The 26,486-nt window shown below is 48.8% G+C and overlaps 1 protein-coding gene, 1 long non-coding RNA gene and 1 pseudogene across 4 annotated transcripts in view; 1 reads left to right on the top strand and 2 right to left on the bottom strand.

Annotated features, from left to right (window-relative positions):
* Positions 1–1,523: 1,523 nt before the first annotated feature.
* Positions 1,524–7,984, bottom strand: LOC133345679 (proteinase-activated receptor 1-like; annotated as a pseudogene).
* LOC133345680 (uncharacterized) lies at positions 5,022–15,007 on the top strand. Of its 2 annotated transcripts, XR_009755466.1 has the most exons (4): positions 5,022–5,105; positions 6,155–6,374; positions 7,644–7,801; positions 14,905–15,007. It is a non-coding gene; the product is annotated as an uncharacterized LOC133345680 (long non-coding RNA). The 2 variants fall into 2 exon arrangements; XR_009755465.1 differs by lacking the exon at positions 5,022–5,105 and having other exon boundaries at positions 5,913–6,374.
* The window catches only part of LOC133345678 (negative elongation factor A-like), a 29,281-nt gene continuing 17,237 nt past the window's right edge, over positions 14,443–26,486 (bottom strand). For both annotated transcript variants that reach the window (XM_061556642.1, XM_061556643.1), the window contains exons 6-11: positions 21,633–21,702; positions 21,263–21,351; positions 19,623–19,734; positions 18,828–19,165; positions 16,370–16,469; positions 14,443–15,185 (exon numbers count right to left, since the gene is read on the bottom strand). In XM_061556642.1, the coding sequence (XP_061412626.1) occupies positions 15,001–15,185; positions 16,370–16,469; positions 18,828–19,165; positions 19,623–19,734; positions 21,263–21,351; positions 21,633–21,702 (894 nt within the window). In that variant the 3' untranslated portion in view covers positions 14,443–15,000. The remainder of the gene's footprint in view (positions 15,186–16,369; positions 16,470–18,827; positions 19,166–19,622; positions 19,735–21,262; positions 21,352–21,632; positions 21,703–26,486) is intronic.

Below are 26,486 nucleotides of genomic sequence, written 5' to 3'. Positions count from 1 at the left end.
TTGGTGGTGGTGGTGGTGTGGTGGTGGTTGGTGGTTGGTGGTGGTGGTGGTGTGGTGTGTGATGGTGGTGTTGTTGGTGGTGGTTGGTGTGGTGGTGGTGGTTGGTGGTGGTGGTGGTGTGGTGGTGGTGGTTGTTGGTGGTGGTTGTTGGTGGTGGTTGGTGGTGGTGGTGGTTGTTGGTGGTGGTTGGTGGTGGTGGTGATGTTGGTGGTGGTTGGTGGTGGTGGTGGTTGGTGGTGGTTGTGGTTGTTGGTGGTGTCCACAGGCCCTCGTCGTGCAACGGCGCTCGTCACTGGAAGTGCCCCATTCCGTGGGAGCTCCTCTCCTGAACGCGAGGTCGCGTGCTGTCAGCTGCAACAGCAGCAGCAGCAATCTTAGCCAACGGTCCAGACCAATGATAATACCAACACAGGCGCCATTCGCCACGAAGTGACGGTGACGTCACCACGGCGCCTGTGCCAGGCAAGGTGCACTTTGAGGCCACGTGAAGTGTCGAAGGCTCGCTGGCAGGAGGTCATGGGACAGACCCAGCAGGTGCCACGGGCTGACTAAGATGACCGGCAGATGCACCGACTGTGCCCCCTACTGTTGTCCAGACCACGAGGTCAATCACCCACTACCTCCCGTCAAAAGATACTTTTAGAATACTTTTAGGACTCGTTCGGTGCTTACTTAAAGGATTAACCCATAAATAAAGGCGACTGCATTGGACAATACTCATGTTTACCACTATAACAGTGGGTGTGCTTCAAAGTGACATCACGAACCTTGCAGGAGGGCTGCCGACACGCAGTAGCGCCTTCCGTGTCCGTCCCACTGGAGGCGGCGAGCGGCGCCGTCTCGGACCGCCCTGCTCGAGGCTGACCCTGAGTCACTTTGCCATGGCATGGGACAATCTTTGCCATAGATCAACCTCTTCTGACCTCCCACAGTCGTACTCATTTATACAATAATAATATTAATAATACCCTCACTGCTGTTAAAGTTCAGGTGCACGACTTTGCTCTTTGCCGATGAACACTTCCCTATGAAACGTCTTAATTCAAAACTCACCGTACTATCACCTCCTCTTCCTCTGCCCTCTAAACCTCTACCCTTCACACCCTCCCTTCTGGAAAACAAACATCAATCTGACGTCAACTCCCAACTCTTTTCCAAGGCCTCTCCACGCACACATCCCATATTCGTAAGAACATTCATTATCCATTCACGATTGTCCATTCATCTGAGCCCCTCCCTCCAATCACTGTGTCCTGCACTCTTTCTACAGCCCCCTCTTCTTTCGCATAACCCTATCTCAACCATCTCCCTCGTCTCTCCACACCACTCGGACCACCACGACCTCTCTCCACACCCAGCATGAGTCCACTCGGCCGCTCTCATCACGACCCTTTCCATCGGTGCCGTTGCCATATTCATTCTCTCCTCCTCTTTGCTCTCTTCCTGACAGTCCTGACGTCACCGCTCTTTCTGACTTTGACCTGCAACTTTCCGACACCACAGTCAACAAAATAGGGCTTGGTCTCTGCATGTTACAGGGACCACGTTCGCGGTGTCATACAGGAGCAACTTCAATTCCTCAGTCTGTAGTTCCTTGTCTATCTCTTGTATATTCTACACAAGGAATGAACGACTAAGGGTTCTAGAGACATATCCAGACTCAGAAGGATGTTTGGCTTCAGCTCTAAGGCATGGTGGTAATGGTGCAGATGTGCTGTTTGTGTGAGCTGTGCAGTTTGCGATGCGGCTCGGTCAAGTTGCTGCATCTTCTATGCGGTTTTTAAATAGTCTACACTTGATGATACTTTTGCACGAATTCCTAAATGAGGACGATGCAACGAAGGCAACCACGGGGTCGAAGAGGCTGTTGAGAAGGCTGAGGCCCAGTGCAATGTCTCGCAGCAGAGCCAAGCTCTCCCAGGACATGCTGTTGTATCTACTCTCGATGAAGCCGATGATATGGACACGTTGTAGGCGGTGAAACACACGAAGAAGTTGCTGATAACCAAGACGGTCAGCTTGATGGCGCGGATCTTCTTGTCGCGTTTCATCACCTCGACCCGATCGTCGACTTTGAACAGAGATTTGATGACATTGATGTACGAGAAGAGCATGGCGACTAGCGAGGGGAGGTAGAGGGAGAAAAAACAAGTAGAGTCTGTAAACGGTCAAGAAGTCCATGTCACTGGTTGAGAACTTCTCGTAGCACTTGATGGTGGGGGAGCACTGCCGTTGGTGGCGTTGACCATCACGGTGAACGTGACGGAGTTGATGGGCGCGATCTCGGCGATGGTGATGACCCAGATGACGGCGCACACGATCCACGCCGTCCTGGGCTCCCGCCAGCGCGACATCTCCAGCGGGTGCACCACGGCCTTGTAGCGGTCGATGCTGATCGCCGCCAGGATCATGATGCTGGCGTAGATGTTGGTGAAGAATATCAGGTTGCTGACGCGACAGAGAAATATGGGGAAAATCCAGTTGTTTCCGTTGAAGGTGTAGCCGATTTTCATCGGAACGACGGCCAAGTAAAATAGGTCTGCGATGGCGAGGTTCAGCGCGTAAATGGACATGGAGTTTTTTTTGGTGCGTCCCAGTACCCAGCACACCATGACGTTGAGGGGAAGCCCTGCGAGAAACGCCACTAAATAAATTGGGAATACAAAGCAATATTTCACCAACTCCTGAGGATTCATTTTTCAAAAGCCAAAGGAAACCTGAAAAAAAGGAAATTAAGCAAATTTTACGATAAAAAAAACGAATTAAAATAAAACAATTTGTGTATACAACAGTGCACGTACATAAGTGAGACCATGTGATCCATGACTTCACTCCCTCCACAATTTCAAGATCCCACTCACTGCTTTCAAGATCTTCCATAATCACCCCTGCCTCCCTCTCTTCTCTCATCTCACTCTACTCTCCTTCACGCATTCTCCTACTTGTCCCTTCTCATCTCACTCTACCCCCCCTCCCACCATCTCCTCCCTATCCCATCATCTCATCTCACTCTACTCCCCTCCACACATTCTCCTACCTCTCCCCTCTCATCTCACTCGACTCCCCTCCATGCACTCTCCTACCTCTCCCCTCGCTCTACTCCCCTCCACACACTCTGTCTTCCAGCAACCAAGACTTAATTTCTTTCTTCCAGGCAGCCTTCGCTCAGTGGAAGGTCGCTCATTCTCCTTTTCTGCGCCCACGGCCTTGAACTCATTTCCTTACTGACCGTGTGCGGAACGCTCTGTGGGTGCTGATGGAGCCACACGTTCCGCAGTCGATCCACACACACGAGTTCTGCTGGTAGCGACGTCCCTTCCCACGTGGGATATTATTCTAAACAAATTAAATTATGTTTAATGAACATTGGCATTTACACGTTTAATTAATCAATTAGTATTTTTATTGGACATTTATGTTGGCAAAAAAACTGACTGAAAGGTATTCATCAGAGTACCACGTACTTTCGAGACTGTCCGACTCGTTTACAGAGCGAACTGCAGATCTGCCAACCCACTGATTATAGTAAAATCTCGCAGATCGTTCTATGCTCTGCGCACCAACGAGTCGTCTCGCGACCTCCGTGCTCTGTGGCGCGTTGTGCGGGGTCTGCTGCACACCAACCACCCATCAACTAGTCAACGAGGTCTGTGCACAGTATATGCGATGTACTTCGCCAACAATATTCTTAGGTTTTTTCGTTAAAGTCACGTAGGTAAAAAAAAAATTAATAAAAGTAAAATAAAATAAAAATCACGACGTTTCGAAGGCAACACAAGCTTCCGTCTTCAGGTGGAACCGTCACAGCCACGACAGCTGTATCAAGTAAATGATAGAGCTGTACGGCACACAGTGTGCCGTACTTGGCCCTTCCCCTCTTCAACCATTATATATACGGAGTGGTAGCTCTTGTAATCTCTCATTTACTTGATACAGCTGTCGTGGCTGTGACGGTTCCACCTGAAGACGGAAGCTTGTGTTGCCTCCGAAACGTCGTGATTTTTATTTTATTTAACTTTTATTAATTTTTATTTTTTTTACCTACGTGACTTTACCGAAAAAACCTAAGAATATGAATCCTTGCAGTCACGAAAGCTTCAAATCTAGAATCTTCGCCAACAAAATAGTGACGATCAAGACGTTTCTAACATGAAGGCAACGCATTCTCCTGGTCTGCCATCTGTGTTGGATCAACGTGGGAACAATGCAAAACTCGAGACCCATCGGTGGTAGAGGTGTCCATGTTCATTGCACCGCTGCCGAATAAGACATCGCCACTTGACTACATCCACAAGTCGATTCTCAAATCATGCTTGGACGTTTCTTGTGGCGCTGATTGTCCACCTGGCATGTATTTCATTCAGTGAGGGCCGTTTCCCAGACCGGTTCAAAATGGCGCGGGTTACAGCGCTCCTAAAAAAAGTTTGCTTGAGCCATAGTGACCCCACAACTATCCCCTGATCTCAGAATTGAGTACCATTTTAAATGTCATAGTCTTCAAACATTTCGGTTACAAATACCATCCTGAGCTCCTGGAAGAATCACGTGGCCTCCTCGTTCACCCTGTGGCATAACTCCCTACTCGCCCTAGCAGCCTTAGAACATCTGCGTCGTAAACTGAGGAATAGGGAAGGGGAATCCACCGAGATCTGAGGGGCCCTCGTGAGAAGTGCCGCGTCCAGGCACTTCAAACCAACCCGCGTGGTACAGCATCAGCCCAATGCCAATGTGCATGTTGTAACATTTCTCTAAACATTCAAACCCTGACTAACACGTAGAGTCAGCCTGCTCATTGTCAGTAGACAATTCTAGCTCCAATTATTAACGCTGATTGCCAAATATTTTATTTTATTATGCGGACATTGCTGCTGCTTGCTGCTGCGATGATACATTTCCTGGCGTGTTTTTGTGCAGGAATAAAATGTCCCACCGAAATGGAGCTGTTTTGGGTCTTTCTGCTGTGAAAACAGAGCAGGCGACTCGGAGCGCGGCATTTATCACCACCACCACCGCCTCCACCTCGCGGACACCCACCGCTTGTCATCGCTGCCATTTTGCCGGCAGCGATGACTGCGTTAATACAACAGAGCGGGAGACCCTGCCAGGTGAACAACCTGCACACAGCACACACCGTGGGACGCACCACAGAGTGGATAACACGTGGTGTATGAACGAGAGTGTGGGACACACCACAGGGTGGGACATACCACAGGGTGGGACATACGTGGTGTATGAACGACAGTGTGGGACACACCACAGTGTGGGACACACCACAGTGTGGGACGCACCACAGGGTGGGACACACCACAGGGTGGGACGCACCACAGGGTGGGACGCACCACAGTGTGGGACACACCACAGGGTGGGACACACCACAGTGTGGGACACACCACAGGGTGGGACGCACCACAGGGTGGGACGCACCACAGGGTGGGACGCACCACAGGGTGGGACACACCACAGTGTGGGACACACCACAGGGTGGGACACACCACAGTGTGGGACACACCACAGGGTGGGACACACCACAGTGTGGGACACACCACAGGGTGGGACACACCACAGGGTGGGACGCACCACAGTGTGGGACACACCACAGGGTGGGACACACCACAGGGTGGGACGCACCACAGGGTGGGACACACCACAGGGTGGGACACACCACAGTGTGGGACACACCACAGGGTGGGACACACCACAGGGTGGGACACACCACAGGGTGGGACGCACCACAGGGTGGGACGCACCACAGTGTGGGACGCACCACAGTGTGGGACGCACCACAGAGTGGGACACACCACAGGGTGGGACACACCACAGGGTGGGACACACCACAGGGTGGGACACACCACAGTGTGGGACACACCACAGGGTGGGACACACCACAGTGTGGGACACACCACAGTGTGGGACACACCACAGTGTGGGACACACCACAGGGTGGGACGCACCACAGAGTGGGACATACGTGGTGTATGAACGACAGTGTGTGACACGCAGGGTGTGTGACCCACAATGTACACACCACACAGTGAGGTATAGATCACAGAGTACAGACCACCGTATGATGTTGTATAGAAGGCGGTGTGTGTGTATATCACTGTGTTGTTGTTTATTCATTTCCCTGCGCCCTTCCATTAATCATCATGTCGAGGCTGCCCCTTCGTGAGCTGCAGATCTGCCCTCGCAGTGCCACGGTCGTTGCCTGCTGCTGCTGCCTGGAAGTCGGCGTCATCAGCAGACTGGCTGAAGAAGCGAGGAGCACGTGTGGCTCGCACACCCAGAGCGGCTTCTCCTCACTGAGATGCGCTCCCGTGCGAGTCCGAGAGCCGTCGCATGCTCACGCCAGCTCACATAGTTCACCCCAACTCGGTGTTAGTCACTTTTAAATTACCGCACATTTATTAGAATTTTTAATTGCAATCCTAACCATGTTTTTTCATGCAAGTATCGAAATAACTTTATACGTAGACTTTCACGAACAATATTATGATTCCTAATTCGTATTTTTGGGTTAGATCATCGTGTAGGTATAATGTAAATATTCAACTCTACCCTCCGCCAATTGTAACAAAGAAAATCCTTTGGCTTTTCAACATTTCTCCGGTTTGCTGACAAACCAAATCAAGTGGCACATTTACCCACGCGACAACTTGATTTCACTTACTATGTCGGGTGGTGGAGCGTGCAGCTAAAATTTGGCATTACAACTCCACGACCTAGTCCAAAAGAAAGGAAATATGTATTCAATAAAACAGATGTGCACTGTAAAAAAAAAATACTTTATCAGTAACGCTGGTGCGCACTTAATCAGGTTTCACATTTTGACTTAAAACTTTCGTGATTGCTTCTTTCGGCAAAGTCACGTAGATAGAAAAATAATTTAAAAAATAAGTGAATAAAAAATAAGTTTGGTTAGTGTAAGAACCAGGCTACAGTCTACATTATAGACTGACAGTACGCTCACCGAGGTTAAGAACCAGGCTAGAGTCTATATTATAGACTGCCAGTACACTCACCAAACTTAATAACCAGGCTACAGTCCACATTAGTGTTTATTTTTTTTATTCACCTTTTATATTTGTATTGTTTTATCTACGTGACTTGACCGAAATAACCCAAGAATACAGGTTCACATATCACGCTTGTTTCAGAGATATTTGTAAAATAAACGCCAACATTGTAATCTTGATTTGAAGCTTTCGTGACTGCAGGAATCCATACTCTTTGGTTCTTTCGGTAAAGTCACGTAGGTAGAAAATAAAATAAATCACGACGTTTCGATCGCAACACAAGCGGTCATCCTCAGGCGGAAAAAATATAATCCAGCAGTGGAACTTCTGATCCAACATTGTAGTGGAGCACTGAGAAAACAAAACCCCGTTGCCTCGGCTGGACACCCAAACGGGAAGTAAATAGCTGAGGGATAAATATCGCCTGGCCATCCACGGGATGAAAATAATCAGCTGCGTGTTTACATTCATATCAGCTTATAATAAAGGCATGTTAGAGGGCCGCAACTGGGCACCTGCTCACTGCATTGTGTTTGCAGTAGGAAATAATGAAGTGTAAACACTTACCCTTGACTTCATTTACCAATGAGTCCTGCAAACTTCGTTCTCTCCGTGTGTGTGGAATCGCAGTGGGTGGCCCTGTGCGAGTTCCTCTCTCAAACCCTCGCTCTACTTATACCGACGGGGGAGGAACCTTCAACTGCTGTGGCCCCGAAGTGTTTGAACTGCACTAATTGCTGAACTTTGGCGGTAGCAGCTTAAAGGTTGACGGAGCCATTACGCAGACGGTACGTACGCGTGCGCCTGTGTGTCACAGTATGTCCGCACGCAGAGTTCAGCCATTGCACCTGTCCACAGTGTTCTGCCCCTCGAATAAATACATACAAATCATCATCCATTCTTGTCCGATGCTGACCGATGGAAATTCTTTGCCACAGCATACTCCGTCAGACGGCAATAAAAATGGTCGATCCTGGAAGCCAAGTTAAGATGTACTTGTCTGTGTGTGACTTAGATCAAGTTTGTACAATATTATACAATCATGTACAATCATCCAATCAGCTGTAATCACACGTGACACGCTGGAGAGGGAGCAGTCACGCGAGTGATCACTCAATTGAGATGCCCCCCACACCTGCGGGATGGTCACGTGGGGGGCTCCCATGGCCGCCCTGATGTTTGCGTCGTCTCCTTGCGCTCTCGCGTCGTCTCCTCGTGTGTCGCAGACTTCCCACTCCCTACCAACGCGTGCAGTGGCTGCGACACAGCTCACCAGCAGCGCTATGCCATCCACGCGACACACCGCCACGTCAGTGACACCGTGACCTCCGTGCGTAAAGGTCACCACCAGTGCCTCTAACGCCACGAGCTGCCCGGCCACGGCCGGGACGGCTGGCTCCGTGTGGCATCACGCATCGGAGCACTGCAAGGGCACGATCGTTTAAAACGGTTGTGGTCTTCGGCTAAGGATTTTACCGAACACCTCAACACACCAGCACCTTGCACGTGGCATTTCCAGAATTTCTTATGAAGACTTATATTTGCATGTACAACCTGACTATTTAAATAAGTGTTTGTTATTTCGACTTCAGTTTAGCAAGATATTTCCTTCCGATGCCTCATTCTGCCATGCAAGTGTTCTGTGTGAGGGTTACACGCTCTCTCCGATCCACGCATTCACGTCAACTCGCCGAGCTTTTAGATGATCCATTGTCCTCATTCCCGTTGTTGTCATTTTACATCATTACCCAAAAACAGGAATGTATTTTCCCGACATTTCATCCTGCGCTGTGCAAACGGAGCACAGGGACGTGGCATTATTCATGTGTACGGTGGCCTCCCGCACTAGAATGATTCCCTGCACTGGGTTGACAGCCATGTGTTTGTTGTGCCATGATATATCGCGATCTAAATGACCGCTCAGAAATAATAACGCGTGCGACAGACAATGCGTGCGAGTCGTTTCGCAGAGACAACAGCAGCAGCTGATCGCGGCTTTGGCGTGGGTTTCTAAGACGCCGCCTCCGCCATACGCAAGGGAACATGAGATCTCTGAACTCGTCCAGTGCAGCTTTGTTTTGATGCTGCACGTAGGGTCCAATTTGATCGTGTTTAGCACGACCCAAAATGTAGGTTCTAAAATAACTGTGAACATTCGTACGAAGGAATACACGATGGGAACATGGCAGAGCCTCTCCAATATTTTGAGGGCCACTTTGTAATAAGTGTACGGAATTCATGCGCGAGACACTCGCATCCTCTGCAACACAGCCAGCACCGTGTATGTGGAATGATAAACTTGTCCGATGTCAATTCGTGGGAAACATATTAATGAGAAACATTCATCCACTGGCCATAACCTGATTGTCAGAGTATTTCCTTTCGTTAAACGAACCTGCTTCCCTATTTATCTATTTAAATGCAATTCGATAATTGTTTTTTTACCCTTCTATCTGGCAACAAAACTGACACCTTTTTACAAGGAGTCATGTTTGCATAGACCGCAATACCTGCAGTCATAATACAAACAAAAGAACATAACTCTGATAATGTGCACTGTCCTTGAAGTTGATTGGTCCACACCCGAGACAGCTTTCCTTAGAGCCTAGTCTCACATGGGTTGGACCAGATGACGCCAAAAGGCGCACAACTCAAAGACAACTCCTTGTAAAAAGGTGTCAGTTTTTGTTGCCAGATAGAAGGGTAAAAAACCAATTATCATATTTTTACTGGCAAATGAGGTTCCCATAGTGTAAATGCAATTCATTCACTATTCTTGAATATGGCAACGTGTTCAGGAGCTATATGGCAATGCCGAGGTCTGCTGGCCACGATGAAGGCTTCAGGAAGAGAGTTCGTGTCTTTTTGCTTCTCCTATGAAGGGGCGTTCGCCCCAACGGTCACGCGTTATTTTCGCGTCACCTTACACACAAGTAACGCCGTCACCTGGGCGAAATCGACGTCATTAATGAATTCACCGTTGGGGCAAAGGGGCTTCACGTGGACAGGAGATGACCCCGGCTCACGCCTGGAGTTGGATGTCACCGGAACATTGCGTCCGCAGTCGCTTCCTCCTCACCCCTCCTCCTGCTCCTCGTGTGACCAACACTGCGATTGTTTACGTGGATGCATCGTCCGTTATGTATATTCTCGACAATGACCCGAATGATTGTTTTGTGTTTTATACGATAAAACAGAATTGGTCAAATATCCCAGTGCAGGAAACGTCGTGCGTCAGTGCCGCGACTCGGCACGAACCAGACTCGGGTTGTTCGGGTGACCCGGGCGAGGGGGGGGGCCGTGACGCACGCAGCAGCACCGTGGGGGGACAGGCAGAAGCTGGACCGCACCACGTAGAGGGAAAGCACCTCCATGGACTCGATATGCAAATCAGTGTGGATATGGCATCCCTTGTCCACACATTTGTTTTTGTTATTTTACTCGGCGCTGCCGATGTATGTTGTAGAGCGGATGGCTGTGATTGTTCCAAGGGGGTGACCACGAGCCTGATGACTGCGCCACGGGTGGCGGAGTGAGTCGCTGCGATGAGGCCGCCTCCGTGTTTGTGAACTGGGCAGATTCGTTCTGTGCTGCGTGGAGTATTCTGGATGAGCGCAGGTGCAGAATGGAGTGTTTAATTTTCCATTTGTGCATCAAGAATCCGCAGTTGCCGTGGTTTGTGCGGATACGGTTTAATATTTGTGCCCAGGGATAGTCTTCAATGCACGCGTCACAATGATAGACCTTCTGATACATTTTACAAAAGGGAACATTCACCAAGTACACACATCTTTTAAAATTACATGTCAAGAAGCTCGACATTTGTTCTACAAACTGCAAGTCGGCCACTGCTTAGGGGTGGACCTTGGATGACAACAGCGGTTGGCAGTGCGCGCTCTGTTGACGAGGCCGCGGCGTTTGCTTTGGAGGGCACGGGGAGCCAGTAGCGCCGCGCACGTGGTGGCCGCATTGAGCGCAGTGGAACGAGAGCGCCTCGCTCACCCACAGCGCCCTCTCTTGACGGTGGCCACTGGCCCCGTGGCCCCGATCCAGGCCCCGTGCTCGTGGGCTCCGTGCGGCCCCCCCCGCCCCGGGGAGCCGGGGTTCACTCGGCAGCGATGCCGCGCTGTGGTCCGCATGGCGCCGTGCGAATGGTCACCGCTGCTGTTCACCCTTCGTCTCGGTGGAGGGGTGAAGGGACGCGTGGTGGCGGTGTCGGCGCTATGCGACACCACGGCATGGCCTCAGTTGCCACAGCAACCAAACGACAGGGGATAATTATAATACTATTGATGATTTGGTGCCGTGGATCCTCGTACCTTATGCGTGTCAACATTTTAAGTGTATTCATAATGAAGGTTTTTGGGTTAGATCGCGTTATTTATAAATGTGTCGCAACCCTCCACCACTCGACACGGCCAATCGGTAAAAAAAGGTGTCACGTTGACAAAAGACAAATAGTTCACGACTTCAGCCCACCGGTGTGTTGAAGAGTGAATCCACATTTACAATTTTTGAGTACTGTGACGTTTCCCTGGTATCCAGCATCATCGGGCAATTTGCCAGAATGGTGACGCCCTCCACCTGCTCCCAGTCTTAAATAGAGCAGCAGCAGCAGGGTGACGCCATCATTTAACCCAATCAGGTGCAGAGATCAGAGGCGGAGGGGGGCTATTGTAGCTATATAATAGACTAGTAATCAGCTAATTACTCTTTGGTTCTTTCGGTAGTCACGTATAAAGAAAATACATTAAATAGAATACGTTTCGATTGCAACACAAGCAACCGTCATCCAGTAGAACTATATTGGAGACAAAACACAGACACGGAGACAGACACACAAGCAGAGAAAGACAACACAGAGACACACAACATAGACACACAGAGACCCAATGCCTCTGTCGAGGCCTTAAATAGAGAGAAGGGGGGGGGGGGGTCTGCTGGAGCAAACTCATTTCTCTCTCGCGAAGCCTACGTGTTAACTGATTTTAAGTGTAGTTTAATCAGGAAAAGTCTACGTACGTTTAAGTAGTTATCGGTATTTTGTACTTGTCTCTCACAATCTTGGAATTGCTCGTGTATCTGTGCCCCGAGTGGCTGGGTGCGGACATTCAAGGACGTCGCGGTAGCAAGACGTTAACCACCTCCTCGCCTTGTATACAGGAGGACGTGGGTTCCATCCAGACCCTTGACGACTGCTGTATATTTGGATTCTGCATGTCTCTCCCTCTCCCCGTGGTCGCGTGGATGTTCTCCATGCACACCAGTTTCCCCCTCCACATTTAGAATCAATGTGCGTTCGGAGTATTTGGCTGCTATACATTTCCACATAAGCCACTGCGCGTTGTGGCCAGGTAGCTTCTAAAAAAGAGTTGTAGAGCTCAGTGGGCCTGACCTGGATAAAAAACAATGCTTAGAGTTCATAAGAGGCGAGGCAAAGCACTCATTGCTGCTACCTTAGACACGTGCGCAATGGGCTCCGTGTATAAACCCAAAAATGATATCTAGTTCCACGACAGGGGACACGATCAGAGGAGTTCACAAGTCCCGGGCAACCTTTGCGTACTCAGCACTGCCGATTTAAATTAGCGCACGATAACGGTTGCGCATTTGCACACACCTAATATTATCAAGGTTGTCTACGTATGGTGCGAAATAAGTTCAACGTATTTACATTGGATAGCTTTCTGGAGAACATAACCCAATATGAGCCAAGCATGCTTTGAGATAACCAAGAGATTGCCCAACAGCTGTGAGATCATTGTTATTTTAGTCCACCGACGCCGTATGTACATATTTTATTGGTCCCATTTAGCCTTCCACTCATCTCTTGTATATACAGCCTCAGTAAAGTCTGCCGATTGGCTCCAGCAATGGGCAGGGCCTGCTGTTGCGCCACATTCTAGAGGGGCTTCCAGTGCAGAAAAGTGTCACCTCCTCCTCAACATAGTCCGCAGCGTACAACTGTGCAACGCCCCTTGAAACCACGACTTATCCAGACCACCATCTCAATGTTGAACTTCTTTCACACCGTACGTAGCCAACCGTGCTTAAAGGAGAAATGTCTGGCCATTGGCGTTTTTGCCACCAACTCTCGGAGCGCTGACAAATGTGGCCGCCCGAACCGGCAGCTGTGCCCACAACAGGGGCCTTCCTCGGGACTAAACGCACAACGCCGGCATAAAGGAGATGGAACATGAACTAAGGATTTCATATTTCACTTTACCATATTGTTAACTTGACTCAAAATCAGACTATCTTGACCACACTACAATTGAGGCCACTGCTATTTTATGTACATTTACTGTGAAAAGTCGGGGGGGGGAAAACATGGTAGAGTAGTATCATGATTCGGTTGAAGGCCCTCAACTCAGGAGAGGCCGAGAGCGGTGCTGTGCTGACCTTGCAGTTCAAATGCCCCTGCAGGTACATGCATCATCACAATAATTTTATTACGTTATTTAGCCATTATATTTCTCCGTGATTAAAGCTTTAGTCCTTGGGTGACTTTCTTCTGCTGCCTGTGATCAGTGTCAATTGCCAACTGTCTTGATAAATCCCCTCATGCACACAGCACCAGCCTCTCGTTCTCCACGCGAGATAGCCAATAGGTATCGGCATGCACAGGTCTCACCCAGGCTACCTTAGGAATGTACTTAATATGGAATTACACAAATGTTGAATTGCTCATTCAGCTCACTTGTGGTATTCCAAGCCACTGAATGGTGTTGGTCAGTAAGGACTTGAGAGATGGGACAACCGGTTTTCATCTAAAGTCGATGAAAAAGTTAATGTGCCATGTTAGAGATGGCTGGACGGATATAGTTGTATGCTAATGCCTGCGCACCACAGCACCAAGCCAGGAGAGCCGAATGGCTGGGTTTGAATCCCGGGCCTTGACCTGCAAGTGCGTCGGGCTGTGATAAGTGAAGCTACCAACGACTGAACATTTTTTCAGGATTTGGTTTGGCTTTTCATTCAGCGTTGCCCGTCTCAAGAGCGCTTCTGCTTCAGAGCGACACTCGACAAACCACGCGTCCGTCCGCACAGGTGCGTCCGTGCGGTCTCGAGCGAATGCGTGCATCATCGCCCGTGGGTGCCCCTCTCTCGGAGAGATCGGCGCCGTCGCCACGGCGAACGCCGGCAGGGAACCCGCGCCCGAGCGCTCGTGGGCAACGGGGCGACCGTCGGCACAAGGGTGCGTCGAAGAAAAATGCAAAAAGGTCCTTTAAACCGAAGTTTGACGTTGTTTTAAATACCAGAGATTCTCCGAGGTAAATATCAACCATCGAAACAATCTGAAAAATATCAACTAAGGACACCTCTTCGACAAACACGTCACAGTTTAGCAATGTTCAACAACATGTAACGAAACCACGGCCATACACACGTCGGGAGGTCAGCAGCATTACACACGTTCATTGTAAAAGAAATCCAAACAGAGACCATGTGTATTGTTAAGCTTTGACGGGATTAACAAATCAAAACAATATTCAGGGAAAGGACACAGGGCATTGCCAATGGCGTTTTACAAAATATGACGGCACTATTAACATCACCACATTTCCATTTTAGAAAACTAATAAGGCAAAGGCATATTCACTTATTTACCATCTTGCGCGAGTACATTTTCGGTAAGTGAAATGACGTGTGCAGTTGCGACTGCTAGTCCGATCAGAATTAGAGTCCGAGAGCAATCGCATGTGATACAGGGCAGTGCTGCTACAAGGGCTCACATCTGACCACTGGACTACACTGGTCAAGACGCTCCCCCTCCTCTTAGGAAGTCTACATTTATAAAATCAGTCAAGTCTCGTGTTATTGTTCCGACAGCGTGAGGAAACTAAAGCAATTTACACAACGCGTTCGTCTCATGTTGTGCCCGGTGCAGGAGAAACGGCAGTCCCGCATTACGGGGCACGGCGAGGTTTAGCACGGGGCCCGTCACCAGGAGCACAACTCTCCACGAGCGCGCGTCGCCGCCGCCTCAGGAGGTGTTGGTGATGGGCTTGTACTTCTTGAGGCGCGTCCACTGGCCCGTGGCGTAGTTCATCTCAAACACGGTGTCCACCAGCATGGTGGTGCTGCCGGTGCCGTCGGCCTTGGGCAGCACCTCCGTGTGCTCGCTCAGCTTGATCTGGATGATGTCGCCCTGGTCGGGGCACGGGTTTTCTGCGCGCAAAAACACACGGGACGCCACGTGCCAGTGGTCACACACACGCGCGACCCTGCAGCGCGGACGCTAAATACATGCAATGACGATGCTTGTGAGTGTTGCCGCTGCGAGACGAGCGCGGCTGACTGGCACAAAGCTGCATTGAGAGTTGCTGCACAGAATGCAATCATTGGCAATGTTTTCACTCCGACTTGCCTGTTAAGTATTCCCCTTAATCGATGAGAACACATTTTCACTTCTTTTTGAATGAATTATCGATTATAACCCAGATTGAGCATTACCATGCACGTGACCGTGATTGCACCAAAATCTTTTCTTAATTGTGTAACAACAACAAAACACTTAAAATAATTACTTATTTTCAAGAGCATCCTGTCAAAGAAGTTTGGCCCCATACCTTGGTGACAACTTTGGTTAATTTGGGAATAGACTGGGACACTCAAAGAAAACTCACAAATACGTGGAAGAACTACGACTCCACACGATCAGTGAAGAAACTGGCTGCTGTACTGCCTTCTGAAGACACGCTTCTCTCTCTCTCTGTGCATGTTCTACCAGTGCCACCACGCCCCGCGATCATCCACTCCGAAACCCAGCACAAGCTGCACGTCTACAAATAATAAATCTTGAGCGAGGAATGCATTGGCGTGTGGATTTTGAGAGTGGGAGTGCCTGTAAGATATACTACTCTCTAGAATAGTGGTTTTTAACCATTACTGCAGCCTTGTACCCCTTTTGTTTTCAATCGTAAAAAAAAATGCACAATGTAAATAAATACATAGGTTTGATGAAACTAAGTAGTTGTACTTACGTGCCCGTGCTTAATTTGTTTCGATGATTTACCTTCTAAAAAAATCTTCCCATGTCCCGCACCCCCAGAAAAGGTCATCTCGCACTCCCAGGGGGTGCGTGCACCCCAGGTTAAAAACCACTGCTCTAGAGTAAGCCGGAGGTCCTAGAGAGCTGGGCTGACATTAAATGTGGCCTCCAAAAGGATGGAAGTTGCAATGTAGCGGCATGGAACCACGCATTGGTCATTGCGTCAAAAGTTTTGGTTATATTATAATATATTATCACTACAAAAGCTCTACCTCTGATAAGCAGTTGGCTATGTCTGGTGCGAAAGTTCAACATCAATACATTCACACTCGGCGTGAACCCAGGCAGGAGCACCACTCACCTCTGGATCCGGCCATGAATCCCAAGATCAAGGCCTTCTCTGGCCTTGTAACTTTGTTTGCAGTTTTAAACATCTCTTGCGCAGCATACATCTGTTCTCTCTGTAGCATAACACCAACAAAGACAGAGAATGAATACAAAACATGCAGAAGTATTCAGCATGTATACGACAGGAAAGAAAATATTGAGAACCTAGCCCAGGGGTCGGCAACCAAAATAACAAGAAGAGCCATTTCTTTCCAATTCGGTACAAAATTCAGTATTTCAAGAGCCGCAATGCATCTGAGTACATACTGTACATACGTACATATCGTCAAGAAGCAGCCCGTAAAGAGCCGCATGCGGCTCTGGAGCCGTAGGTTGCCGACCCCTGACCTAGCCGTACACATTTTTCAGCGATACCCCTAATCAGTCCCTCCGATACAGTGAGAAGCGTTTGACTCCAGTCGCACGGCCCCTGAAGCTTCGGGACAAGGAGAAGTGTTGGGCTGCCCTGCATGGCTCCAATCTGCTTTTCGGCAGTGGTGCAAACAAAGCCATGAGTAGAAAAGCTTGGCTACCTGGGGCCAGCGATCAACTTACATTAGTGTGATCACCGTGCAGGCTGGTGGCACCGACTCGCGACTACATTTATTTTTAAACGTTCGCGTACCAGTGACTGCGGGATTTATTGTGAAAGTAATTTCTGTGGTTTGTGAGCATGAATGGCGTGGAGGCTCTGGGCCGGGATGGTGTGTGGCCTGCGGGTGGGGGGACACAACGCCAAGGGCCAGACACGAGAGCCAGCGGACAGCGGCTGCCCATATCACTGCCGGCTAAGATAACTACTAATCAGACATTAATTACTACCGATTTAAAAGAATGGAATACATCTACCAATTGCAAATATATATCTTGTCCATTTTAATATTGTGATGGTTGTCTAAGAGTGTTTCGGAACACACCGATGTTGAGATGGGTCATCTACAAAGTCGCAGCCATAACCCCCGATTGTTATTCCTTGCTGAATGGGCGTGCCCACTAGGCCTGGGCATCTGCGTTTTACAACTATAAGTGGCGACTCCGTATCTTGCGAGTTCATCTCCGGCTATCTGGCTGAGTGTTAAGTCATCGAGGAATGCAGGAACCATAAGGCCTGGCTTTGAGACAAGTACTGAACAAAGCATAATAAATTATTCTGGGATGTTGAGGCCAAAATTCCCATTTAAACTGCACTGCGTAGCACACAAGTCGGCTTTTTGCTCTCGCAAAGCTCCGAGTGCTCTGCTCGTAAACAAAAAGACTGTGTCGCTACTCTGCAGAATGGCGTAGCCCATGAGCAGAACTGCCTACAAGTAAACGTTGTCTGATGCAATACGAGAGTTTATACATCTCACCGTCTAAAGTGTATGTTTCTATGCATGCTTTGACCCAAACCGCTCACTACTTTAAACGTGTATGATTGTTAACGCACAGGCCTCGAGGCCCTCCCCTCGCACATGTGTCGAGCTGGTAGTTGTGCACAACTCCGGCCTCCAACCCAATACACGTTAAGCCACTGATTGAGCGCACTCAAGAGCAGTTATGCTCATTGAGTTATGATGAACTGCAGCACTGCTAATGGCATACTTACTAAAGAGTGTGCCTTATTAATGTGCATGCTCATTTTATTCGGGATAAGGTGAAGGGTGCATGTTTAACGGAGTGTGACAAAGGCATTTCCGTGCGTGACACCGGGAGGAACACAGAGAGGCACTGTGATCTGGAGAGACGCACGACAGCCGTTCATCAGCACAGGTGGGGCCGTAGCGGCCAGCTGCAGCCTTACCGGGTGATTGTGGACCTCGTGTGGCTGAGATAGAGACTTAGGCATCACTTGCTTGTGCAAGTAAGATATATTCGCATTAAGAGATAGGAGATCTGGCCTTGCGGGTAGGTCTGCTATACCTAGATCACCACATCATACCTTTCAGTTAATAATCTCACTTCAGGACATGTAGGAGCCTTGCAGACTCAACTTCATACAAACTCGGACACCTAAATGTTGCCTATACGGCGTGTATGTGGAGCGTGTTATGTCGATCGAGTGGGTTTTTCTTTTATCTTCTTGTAACAAGTGGTGCTAAATATTATTGATACAATGCTTAAAACTATGAGGTTATTAAAATACCAAGATGTCTTGGATGCTGCGGTGGTCTTTTATGAGTCCATGTAGTGTCCCTCAATTGTCTTAGTCTGTATCCTGCTCGTGAGAACTTTGGGGCGAGATCTTTAATTGTGAAAATGATTAAATCTAATATGATTTAATGAAGAGCAACCTCTGCAAAACTGGTCAGATATAAATTCAAGACCGCTTTCTTCCAAAGTCGACGAGAACCACTGTACGTGCCGCCATCGATTACGATCGCCGCCCAACACTCGCCAGACCAGGGAAACGCTCTGCCCGGACTCGGGAATGCACCTCCGAGTCGGCCACTCACCGTGAGCGAGAGGTTCTTCTTAGGCTGGCTCTGCTGCGTCTGCTGCGTCTGCTGCTGCTGAGCGACGGTGGCGGCGGTGGCGGCAGGAGGCTGTGGAACGGGCACGGGCTGCTGCTGGCTAGCCGGGGCCTGCGCGAGGGTGGGGGTGGTGGGCTGCGGCGTGGTGGGGCTCGGGGAAGCGGCGGGGGCGGTCGCGGAGGAGGGCAGGGCACTGCTGTAGAGAGGCGCCTGCTGCTTGAACGGGTTCTGCACCATGGGGACGGTCGGGGAGCTGGGGGGCTCCTCGGGGGTGCGGTTCGACTGCAGGGCGTCGCGGATGGCCGCTGCCCCACTGGCGCCTGTGAGCCGCAACATACACGCCGAGCGGTGCTTCCATGCGGACCTTCACCACGATATACAGTCGGGCAGTTTCGCTATTGCTGGTATGAGCGAGCATGCAAGTTTACTGCCGCTTTTAAGTATGATTTTAAGAAGAAAATGTGTCCATTGACAATGATGGAGCAAAATGTCCAGGTTTGTGTGTTCGGGCTGTTTGGTCAAGATGTCAATCCAGCCTGAGATTATGTATAATGCTGAGGTTCACATTACATTCCACAAACAAGGATGCATTGAATTCATCTGGGTGGCAATTCACTGCAGCCATTAACAGGGTGGATAGGCCTAACGCGTGTAATTTGCATAGCATGTTTTTAATCGATAATATCTCCGATGGAACGGACCAGGGAAATCGCAACAGAAGCAATCTTTGCATGCAGCTGTGCGACAGGGTGGGGGCGGGGGGCGAGTTTCTCTCACCAGAGGGGGCGTCTGTGCTGGGGTTGTAGGACGAGGAAGGGATCATGCTGGGTGTGGCCGGCAGGTAGCTGGTGGAAGGCATCGAGCTGTCATTGCTCAGTGCTCCCAGTTTCTGCAAGACAGAGGGGCGGTAGGCGTCACCTTTCGCGCTGCTACGTTACTCAACAACAGAGGAGGCAGTTCACACACGGGCAGACGTTGCATCACACATTGCACTTGCATAAACAACCCTTTGCTTTTATTGCCATTTTAATCATTTTTTATACTCATAACCCTTCAAGTCAAGTGGCCACAGCATGCGAGTTGGGTTGTAGTTGCGAGTCGTGTATGTGGTTAGCGAGTATGGTGCGAGTGTGTATGGTGTTAGTGAGTGGGGTGTAGTGAGTGGGGTGTTAGTGAGTGGGGTGTTAGTGAGTGGGGTGTTAGTGAGTGGGGTAGGGTGTTAGTGAGTGGGGTGTTAGTGAGTGGGGTGTTAGTGAGTGGGGTGTTAGTGAGTGGGGTGTTAGGTGAGTGGGTGTTGGTGAGTGGGGTGTTAGTGAGTGGGGTGCGAGTGGTGTGGTGCGAGGTGTGGTGCGAGTGGTGCGAGTGGTGTGGTGCGAGTGGTGTGGTGCGAGTGGTGTGGTGCGAGTGGTGTGGTGCGAGTGGTGTGGTGAGAGTGGTGTGGTGAGAGTGGTGTGGTGCGAGCGAGTGGGGTGCGAGCGAGTGGGGTGCGAGCGAGTGGGGTGCGAGCGAGTGGGGTGCGAGCGAGTGGGGTGCGAGCGAGTGGGGTGCGAGCGAGTGGGGTGCGAGCGAGTGGGGTGCGAGCGAGTGGGGTGCGAGCGAGTGGGTGCGAGCGAGTGGGGTGCGAGCGAGTGGGGTGCGAGCGAGTGGGGTGCGAGCGAGTGGGGTGCGAGCGAGTGGGGTGCGAGCGAGTGGGGTGCGAGCGAGTGGAGTGCGAGCGAGTGGGGTGCGAGCGAGTGGGGTGTTAGTGAGTGGGGTGTGAGTGCAGTGTGAGTGGGTGAGTGGGGGCGAGTGCGGTGTGAGTGGGGTGTGAATGACTGGGGTGTGAGTGGTGTGGTGCGAGTGGTGTGGTGCGAGTGGTGTGGTGCGAGTGGTGTGGTGCGAGTGGTGTGGTGCGAGTGGTGTGGTGCGAGTGGTGTGGTGCGAGTGGTGTGGTGCGAGTGGTGTGGTGCGAGCGAGTGGGGTGCGAGCGAGTGGGGTGCGAGCGAGTGGGGTGCGAGCGAGTGGGGTGCGAGCGAGTGGGGTGTGAGTGAGTGGGGTGTGAGTGCAGTGTGAGTGGGTGAGTGGGGCGAGTGCGGTGTGAGTGGGGTGTGAGTGACTGGGGTGTGAGTGAGTGGGGCGTAAGTGGTGTGCGAGTGCGGTGTGTGTGTGGCGTGAATGGGGTGTGAGTGAGTGGCGCGAGTGCGGTGTGATTGAGGTGTGAGTGACTGAGGTGTGAGTGACTGGGGAGTGAGTGCAGTGAGTGGGTGAGTGTGGTGTGAGTGGGTGAGTGCAGTGTGAGCGAGTGGCGTTTGTGTGCAATCGGGTGTGAGTGCGGTGAGCGAGAGAAGTGTGAGTACGGTGTGAGTGGAGTGAGTGAGTTGGGAGTTAGTAGGGTGTGAATGAGTGTAGTGCGAATGCGGTGTGAGCAGGGTGAGTACCGGAGTTGATACAAGTCCAGCGGCGTAGTCTGGGGTCACGGGGTTCACGGCCGCCTCATCCTTAGCCGCCTTCTCCCCCTGCTCCGCCTCTGCCAGAGCAGAATCACAACGCACAAGCCGGCGCGCACATCGTATTCAGTGTGCCGGGGTAGGATACGCGACGATAAGGGACGGCCGAAGGTCAAGCACGAAGCTTGACCACTGTGGAGATATTTCAACGAAATCAGTTAATGTTAGGGAGTGAAACGAATTGTCATCATGGGATGGCGAGAGTTTGTGACGGCGTGCGGGAAAGCCATCGTCCGGCGGTGGACAAACGTTCCCGAGAGGAGCAGGGGCCACGAGGAGACCCAGCACTGGGAATACCGACCTGGGGCCTTTTTCCTCCGCTTGGCCTCGCGGCCAGCTCCCACCGCGTCCAGCTCCGAAATGTCCAACAGCTGCACACGGGCACGCACGAAGTCACGAGCAGACGTGGGCACGAGCACTCAGATGGGAATGTACATGGGCACAAAAAAAGATCCCATATATAACATTTAACAAACTGTTAGGGCAAGTTCTGATAGGAAGGACATATTGTTGTACAAGTACCTTTTCCTAAAAACTTATATTAAGAGTGCTTCTGCCTATTTTTTATGTCATAGTTTTTTTAGATCTGGATTTAGCGCTGTGGCACAAACACGTGGTGAATCCCCCCCCCCCCCCTGCCTCGACCACACAAAAGACACCTGGGAGGTTAATACTTCACTAGCTGGCTTAAGAAAGTCAGTAAAATGTTATATAAAACAGCAAGCCCAATGGGGGCTAATGAAATTACCGGGGAAACCCCGAAATTGGCTTCTCAGAGGAAGCAGCAATAAAAGAACACGAAATAAAGAAAATGACACACAAAGACAGAACCCCACAGGGGACCAGGGGCCTTCCACCAGACAGCAACATCCACCAAAGGGAGGTTAATCATTACAAGCTGGCTGGGGAAAGTTTAAAAGTTCAGCAGTAGAGTTACAAGCTTAGCTATATCTTCAACATCAGGATATATATCAAAACATAACGTGAGAATAAGAAGCACGGATTCTTGGCGATAAAGATGGGGAACTGATGTATTTTCGGTACAAGGAAAAACGCTGGACGACGGCTCGTCGCCATCTGGACCCCAGAACCACAGTTAGCAGAGATAGTACGTGGACAACTCAAACCATACTCCCCGCTACAATAATATTATTGGACCTCGTGGTGACTGCCCTCCCACACACACACACACAACGCGCATATCAGTACCAATAAGATGTTTCCACGGGGTTTTTGATCCGAAAAGGGTTGCCATTCCAAAGTGGTGAATTAATTACACTGTGTAACAATTTGTTTTGTTCCTGGGTAGCAAGTGTTATTTTCTATTTGCTTGTGCCTCAAAAGTACAAAAAACGGCTATTATTATTTCCCACAAACTTTGCTTTTGTGACCAGAACAGTGATATTATAAAATTTACCTATTTTCCAGAACATTCCAGATAGATTCAGTGCTAAGTAAACTTGGAGTAACCTTCTAGAACATTCTAGAACTTTCCAGTAATATAAATAGTAGTATAAATACAGGGACCTTAAAAGCCCACCAGTTCAGTTTAGGTTTAGCTGCCTAAGTGGATACATATCTGCATTTTTCTGGGATGACATCAAGAGGCTGCAAGCATCCGGCAGATACATTTTTGCTTGGTCTGTGGCTAATTCATCAAGACAAGAGCGAAAAAGTACTCTGTGGAAGCATTTGCTAAGATGTGCGAGGCCTATTTCGGCATGCCTGTCGGGGATCAAGACAAACCCTGGGCACCTCATTTCACCTGCGAGCAACGCAAAAAAACTCTGGAAGGTAAGATGGACAATTGTTGCTCAGAATTTTATGTTATAAAATTTGTTACAATTTTTTTTATTGGAAAAGTTTTTCATTTTTAAATGTTTTACAATTTTCAATGTCATTGAAAAAATATATATCATACATGAAAAATGTTGCGAGAATCTCTTACATATTAGTCATGGGTGAAATAACTATATTTTTGTAGGATGGTACAGAGGGGAAAAGAGAGCCATAAAGTTCACTATCCTAAGAATTTGGCGGGAACCCACTGACCACGAAAGCAACTGCTACTTCTGCATGGTGGACCCTTCCAAACGTCAGACTGGCAAGAATGCACCTGCTATCACGTATCCGGACCTTCCTTCATCCATCGCCCCGGTGCCACACTGCCATGAGCTCCCCGTACCCACTCCTCCGGAGAGAGAGCAGCAAGTCAGAGAGGGAAGAAGACGTTGTAGATCCAGATGACAATTTCAGAGGTGGAGCTGAGGAGAGAAACCCATACTACCTCAACCAAAAAGACCTCAACGACTTGATCAGAGATCTTGGTCTCACCAAGTCCAATGCTGACCTTTTGACATCTAGGCTCAAGCAGTGGAACTTGTTGGATGAAAGTGTGCAAGTTGCAGATCAGAGGAAGCGTCACCAATCTTTTTGCAGCTTCTTCACCTGTCAAGATGGGCTCTGCTTCTGCCACAATGTGACCAATCTGTTCGAGGCAATCTGAATCACCTGTAACCAGAATGAGTGGCGCCTCTTCATTGACAGCTCATCCAGGAGCCTCAAAGCCATGCTGCTCCATAATGGTCACAAGTAGCCATCTCTTCCCCTGGCTCACTCGGTGCACCTCAAAGAGGATTAACAACAGCATCAAGACCTTGCAGGACGCCTTGAAGTATGACGAGTACGGCTGGGAGGTCATCGGAAACTTCAAAATGTTGGCATTCCTGATGGGTCTCCAAGGCGATTTTACCAAGTTTCCCTGCTATCTTTGCCTTTGGGACAGCAGGGACACCAAGGCGCACTACCACAGGCGGGACTGGCCACAGCGGACAGAGTTCTCTGTGGGGAGGTACAACGTCAAGTGGGAGCCACTGGTGGACCCCCGGAAGGTGCTGATGCCACCACTGCACATCAAATTGGGCCTGATGAAACAATTTGTCAGAGCTGTAGATAAGGAGTCGGCAGCCTTCAAGTACCTTCAAGACTTCTTCCCGAAGATGTCTGAGGCAAAGGTCAAAGCCGGTGTCTTCGTCAGACCACAGATAAAGAAGATCCTAGAGTGCAATGAATTCTCCAAGAAGCTCAATAGTAAGGAGCATGCGGCTTGGAACAGCTTTGTCGCAGTGGTTCGTGGCTTCCCGTGCAATCACAAGGTCGAAAACTATGTGGAGCTGGTTGAGACTCTGGTGTAGAATTACGGCATAATGGGCTGTAGGATGTCCCTCAAAGTCCATATCCTTGATGCTCATCTTGATAAATTCAAGGAGAACATGGGAGCGTACTCAGAGGAGCAAGGGTGAGCGCTTCCACCAGGATATACAGGTAGTCCCCGAGTTACGATGGTCCAACTTACGATATTTCGATCTTACGATGGCGATACGACAAAATTGCCATCAGCAACCTAACATTGTTCAAGTATGCAGACGACGGACAGAATCTTGGTGAGTACAGTCCAATATGATACGTTACGATGCGTTCAATGCATGTATGATACGTAGCTTTAGCGATTTCGTTTTAAGGTTACCATGATACAATACGTTCAATGCATGTTAAAAGTTTTTATAGCAGATAGGATTGTTTCCTGAAAAAACTTTCTATTAAATTGCAGTTCATGTAGGTAGGCTAAGAATTTACCTTGGTTTTTTAACTTTACACTTTACTGTGCAATACAGTATTGTAATTAATTAATACATAAAGTATATAGTTTATACAGTACGGTACTGAAAATTGCTCTGTTTTGCTAAATTATCACCATTCTTTAAGACTCCTGGGTAGGCGAAGCCATCTTCGACTTACGATATTTTCGACTTACGATGGGGTCGTCGTAACGCATCTCCATCTTAAGTAGAGGACTACCTGTACTGGACTTTGAACGCCGCTACCAAGGACAGTATAACGTGAACATGATAGGAGACTAAATTTGGGGGATGATTCGTTAAAGTGATTTACAGTATAATCATAAATCTCGAAAAACTACTCACTTCTAAATCTTTTGGAGTCATTTTTGTATTACTTTAGGATAAATACATGTTAATTTTGATTCATGTTTTTTTTCTGACTTTATGTGAACGAAGATACAAATTCGCCTGTTTTCTCATTGAAAATAGGGAAATTTCAAAACATCACTCTCCTGGTCACAACAGGAAAGTTTGTGGGGAATAAGACATTTTCTATACATTTTAGGCATATGCAATTACGAAAGAACACTTACCACCCAGGAACAAAAATTGTGTTAGTGTTGTTCTGCAGCATTGTTCTGTCCCTAAAGTTGCATGAATACGGTCGTTTAGAAGTATTTTAGTCATTCGTTTTCTTTTCATCACATAATCTTACCAATGAATTCACACTAAACATTTATAAGCATCTACGTCACGAATCTCCACTCATATGAATATTATTGTTTTGAGATTTCTTGTAATTGCATCATCTTACCAATGAATTCATTGATGTCCCACTAGCCATTTGATAAGCATCTATTAGCCAAACCTACACACTCGCATGTACACGATTGCTTCGGATATTTCTTTAATTGCATAATCTTACCAATGAATTGATGTCACACTAAACATGTATAAGCATATATGCTACGAATCTACACACTCGCATGAACACTATTGTTTTTAAATATTTATTTTAATCATCTAATCTTACCAATGAATTCATTGATGCCCCCTTTTGCCTTTGGACACATGTTTCTTTAGCACGGTTCAGTATGAAGTCATTTTTAAGGACTTTCCTATCGTCGTGTATTGTCGCGCTACTATGAGGAGTTAGCCGATTGTTCTATTGCTCAGTTTAACAACATAACCATTGAGGTTTAATTGGACGCATCGACGAGTATGATATCTGCAAGAGCACTGTTGTGGCAATTCCGATCATAAGTGTGTTCGCATATTAGAGTGTTGATAGATATTAAAGTTGCTTCACACAGAAGAGCCCGAGTGGTTCCTTCCCAAGTTCATGCATAATTATATTAATTATAAGAACTGTATCCTGCAGCGAGATCCGAATCCTGAGACCTGACAATTCCACTAAAATCATAACCAGAAAATGTTTAAGCGAGAATCATAATCAGTAAAAGTTAAAGCTAGAATCATTGTATTATCATGATTGGTAATACACCTCGACACAACGAAGCTAAGCATCACACACA

This window comes from Lethenteron reissneri, chromosome 22 (genome assembly GCF_015708825.2).
Source record: "Lethenteron reissneri isolate LAM-NWPU_2019-01 chromosome 22, ASM1570882v1, whole genome shotgun sequence".
NCBI classification, from domain to species: Eukaryota; Metazoa; Chordata; class Hyperoartia; order Petromyzontiformes; family Petromyzontidae; genus Lethenteron; species Lethenteron reissneri.
Note: the sequence above shows the minus strand (reverse complement) of the source record. Positions and strands in the feature narration are given on the sequence as shown.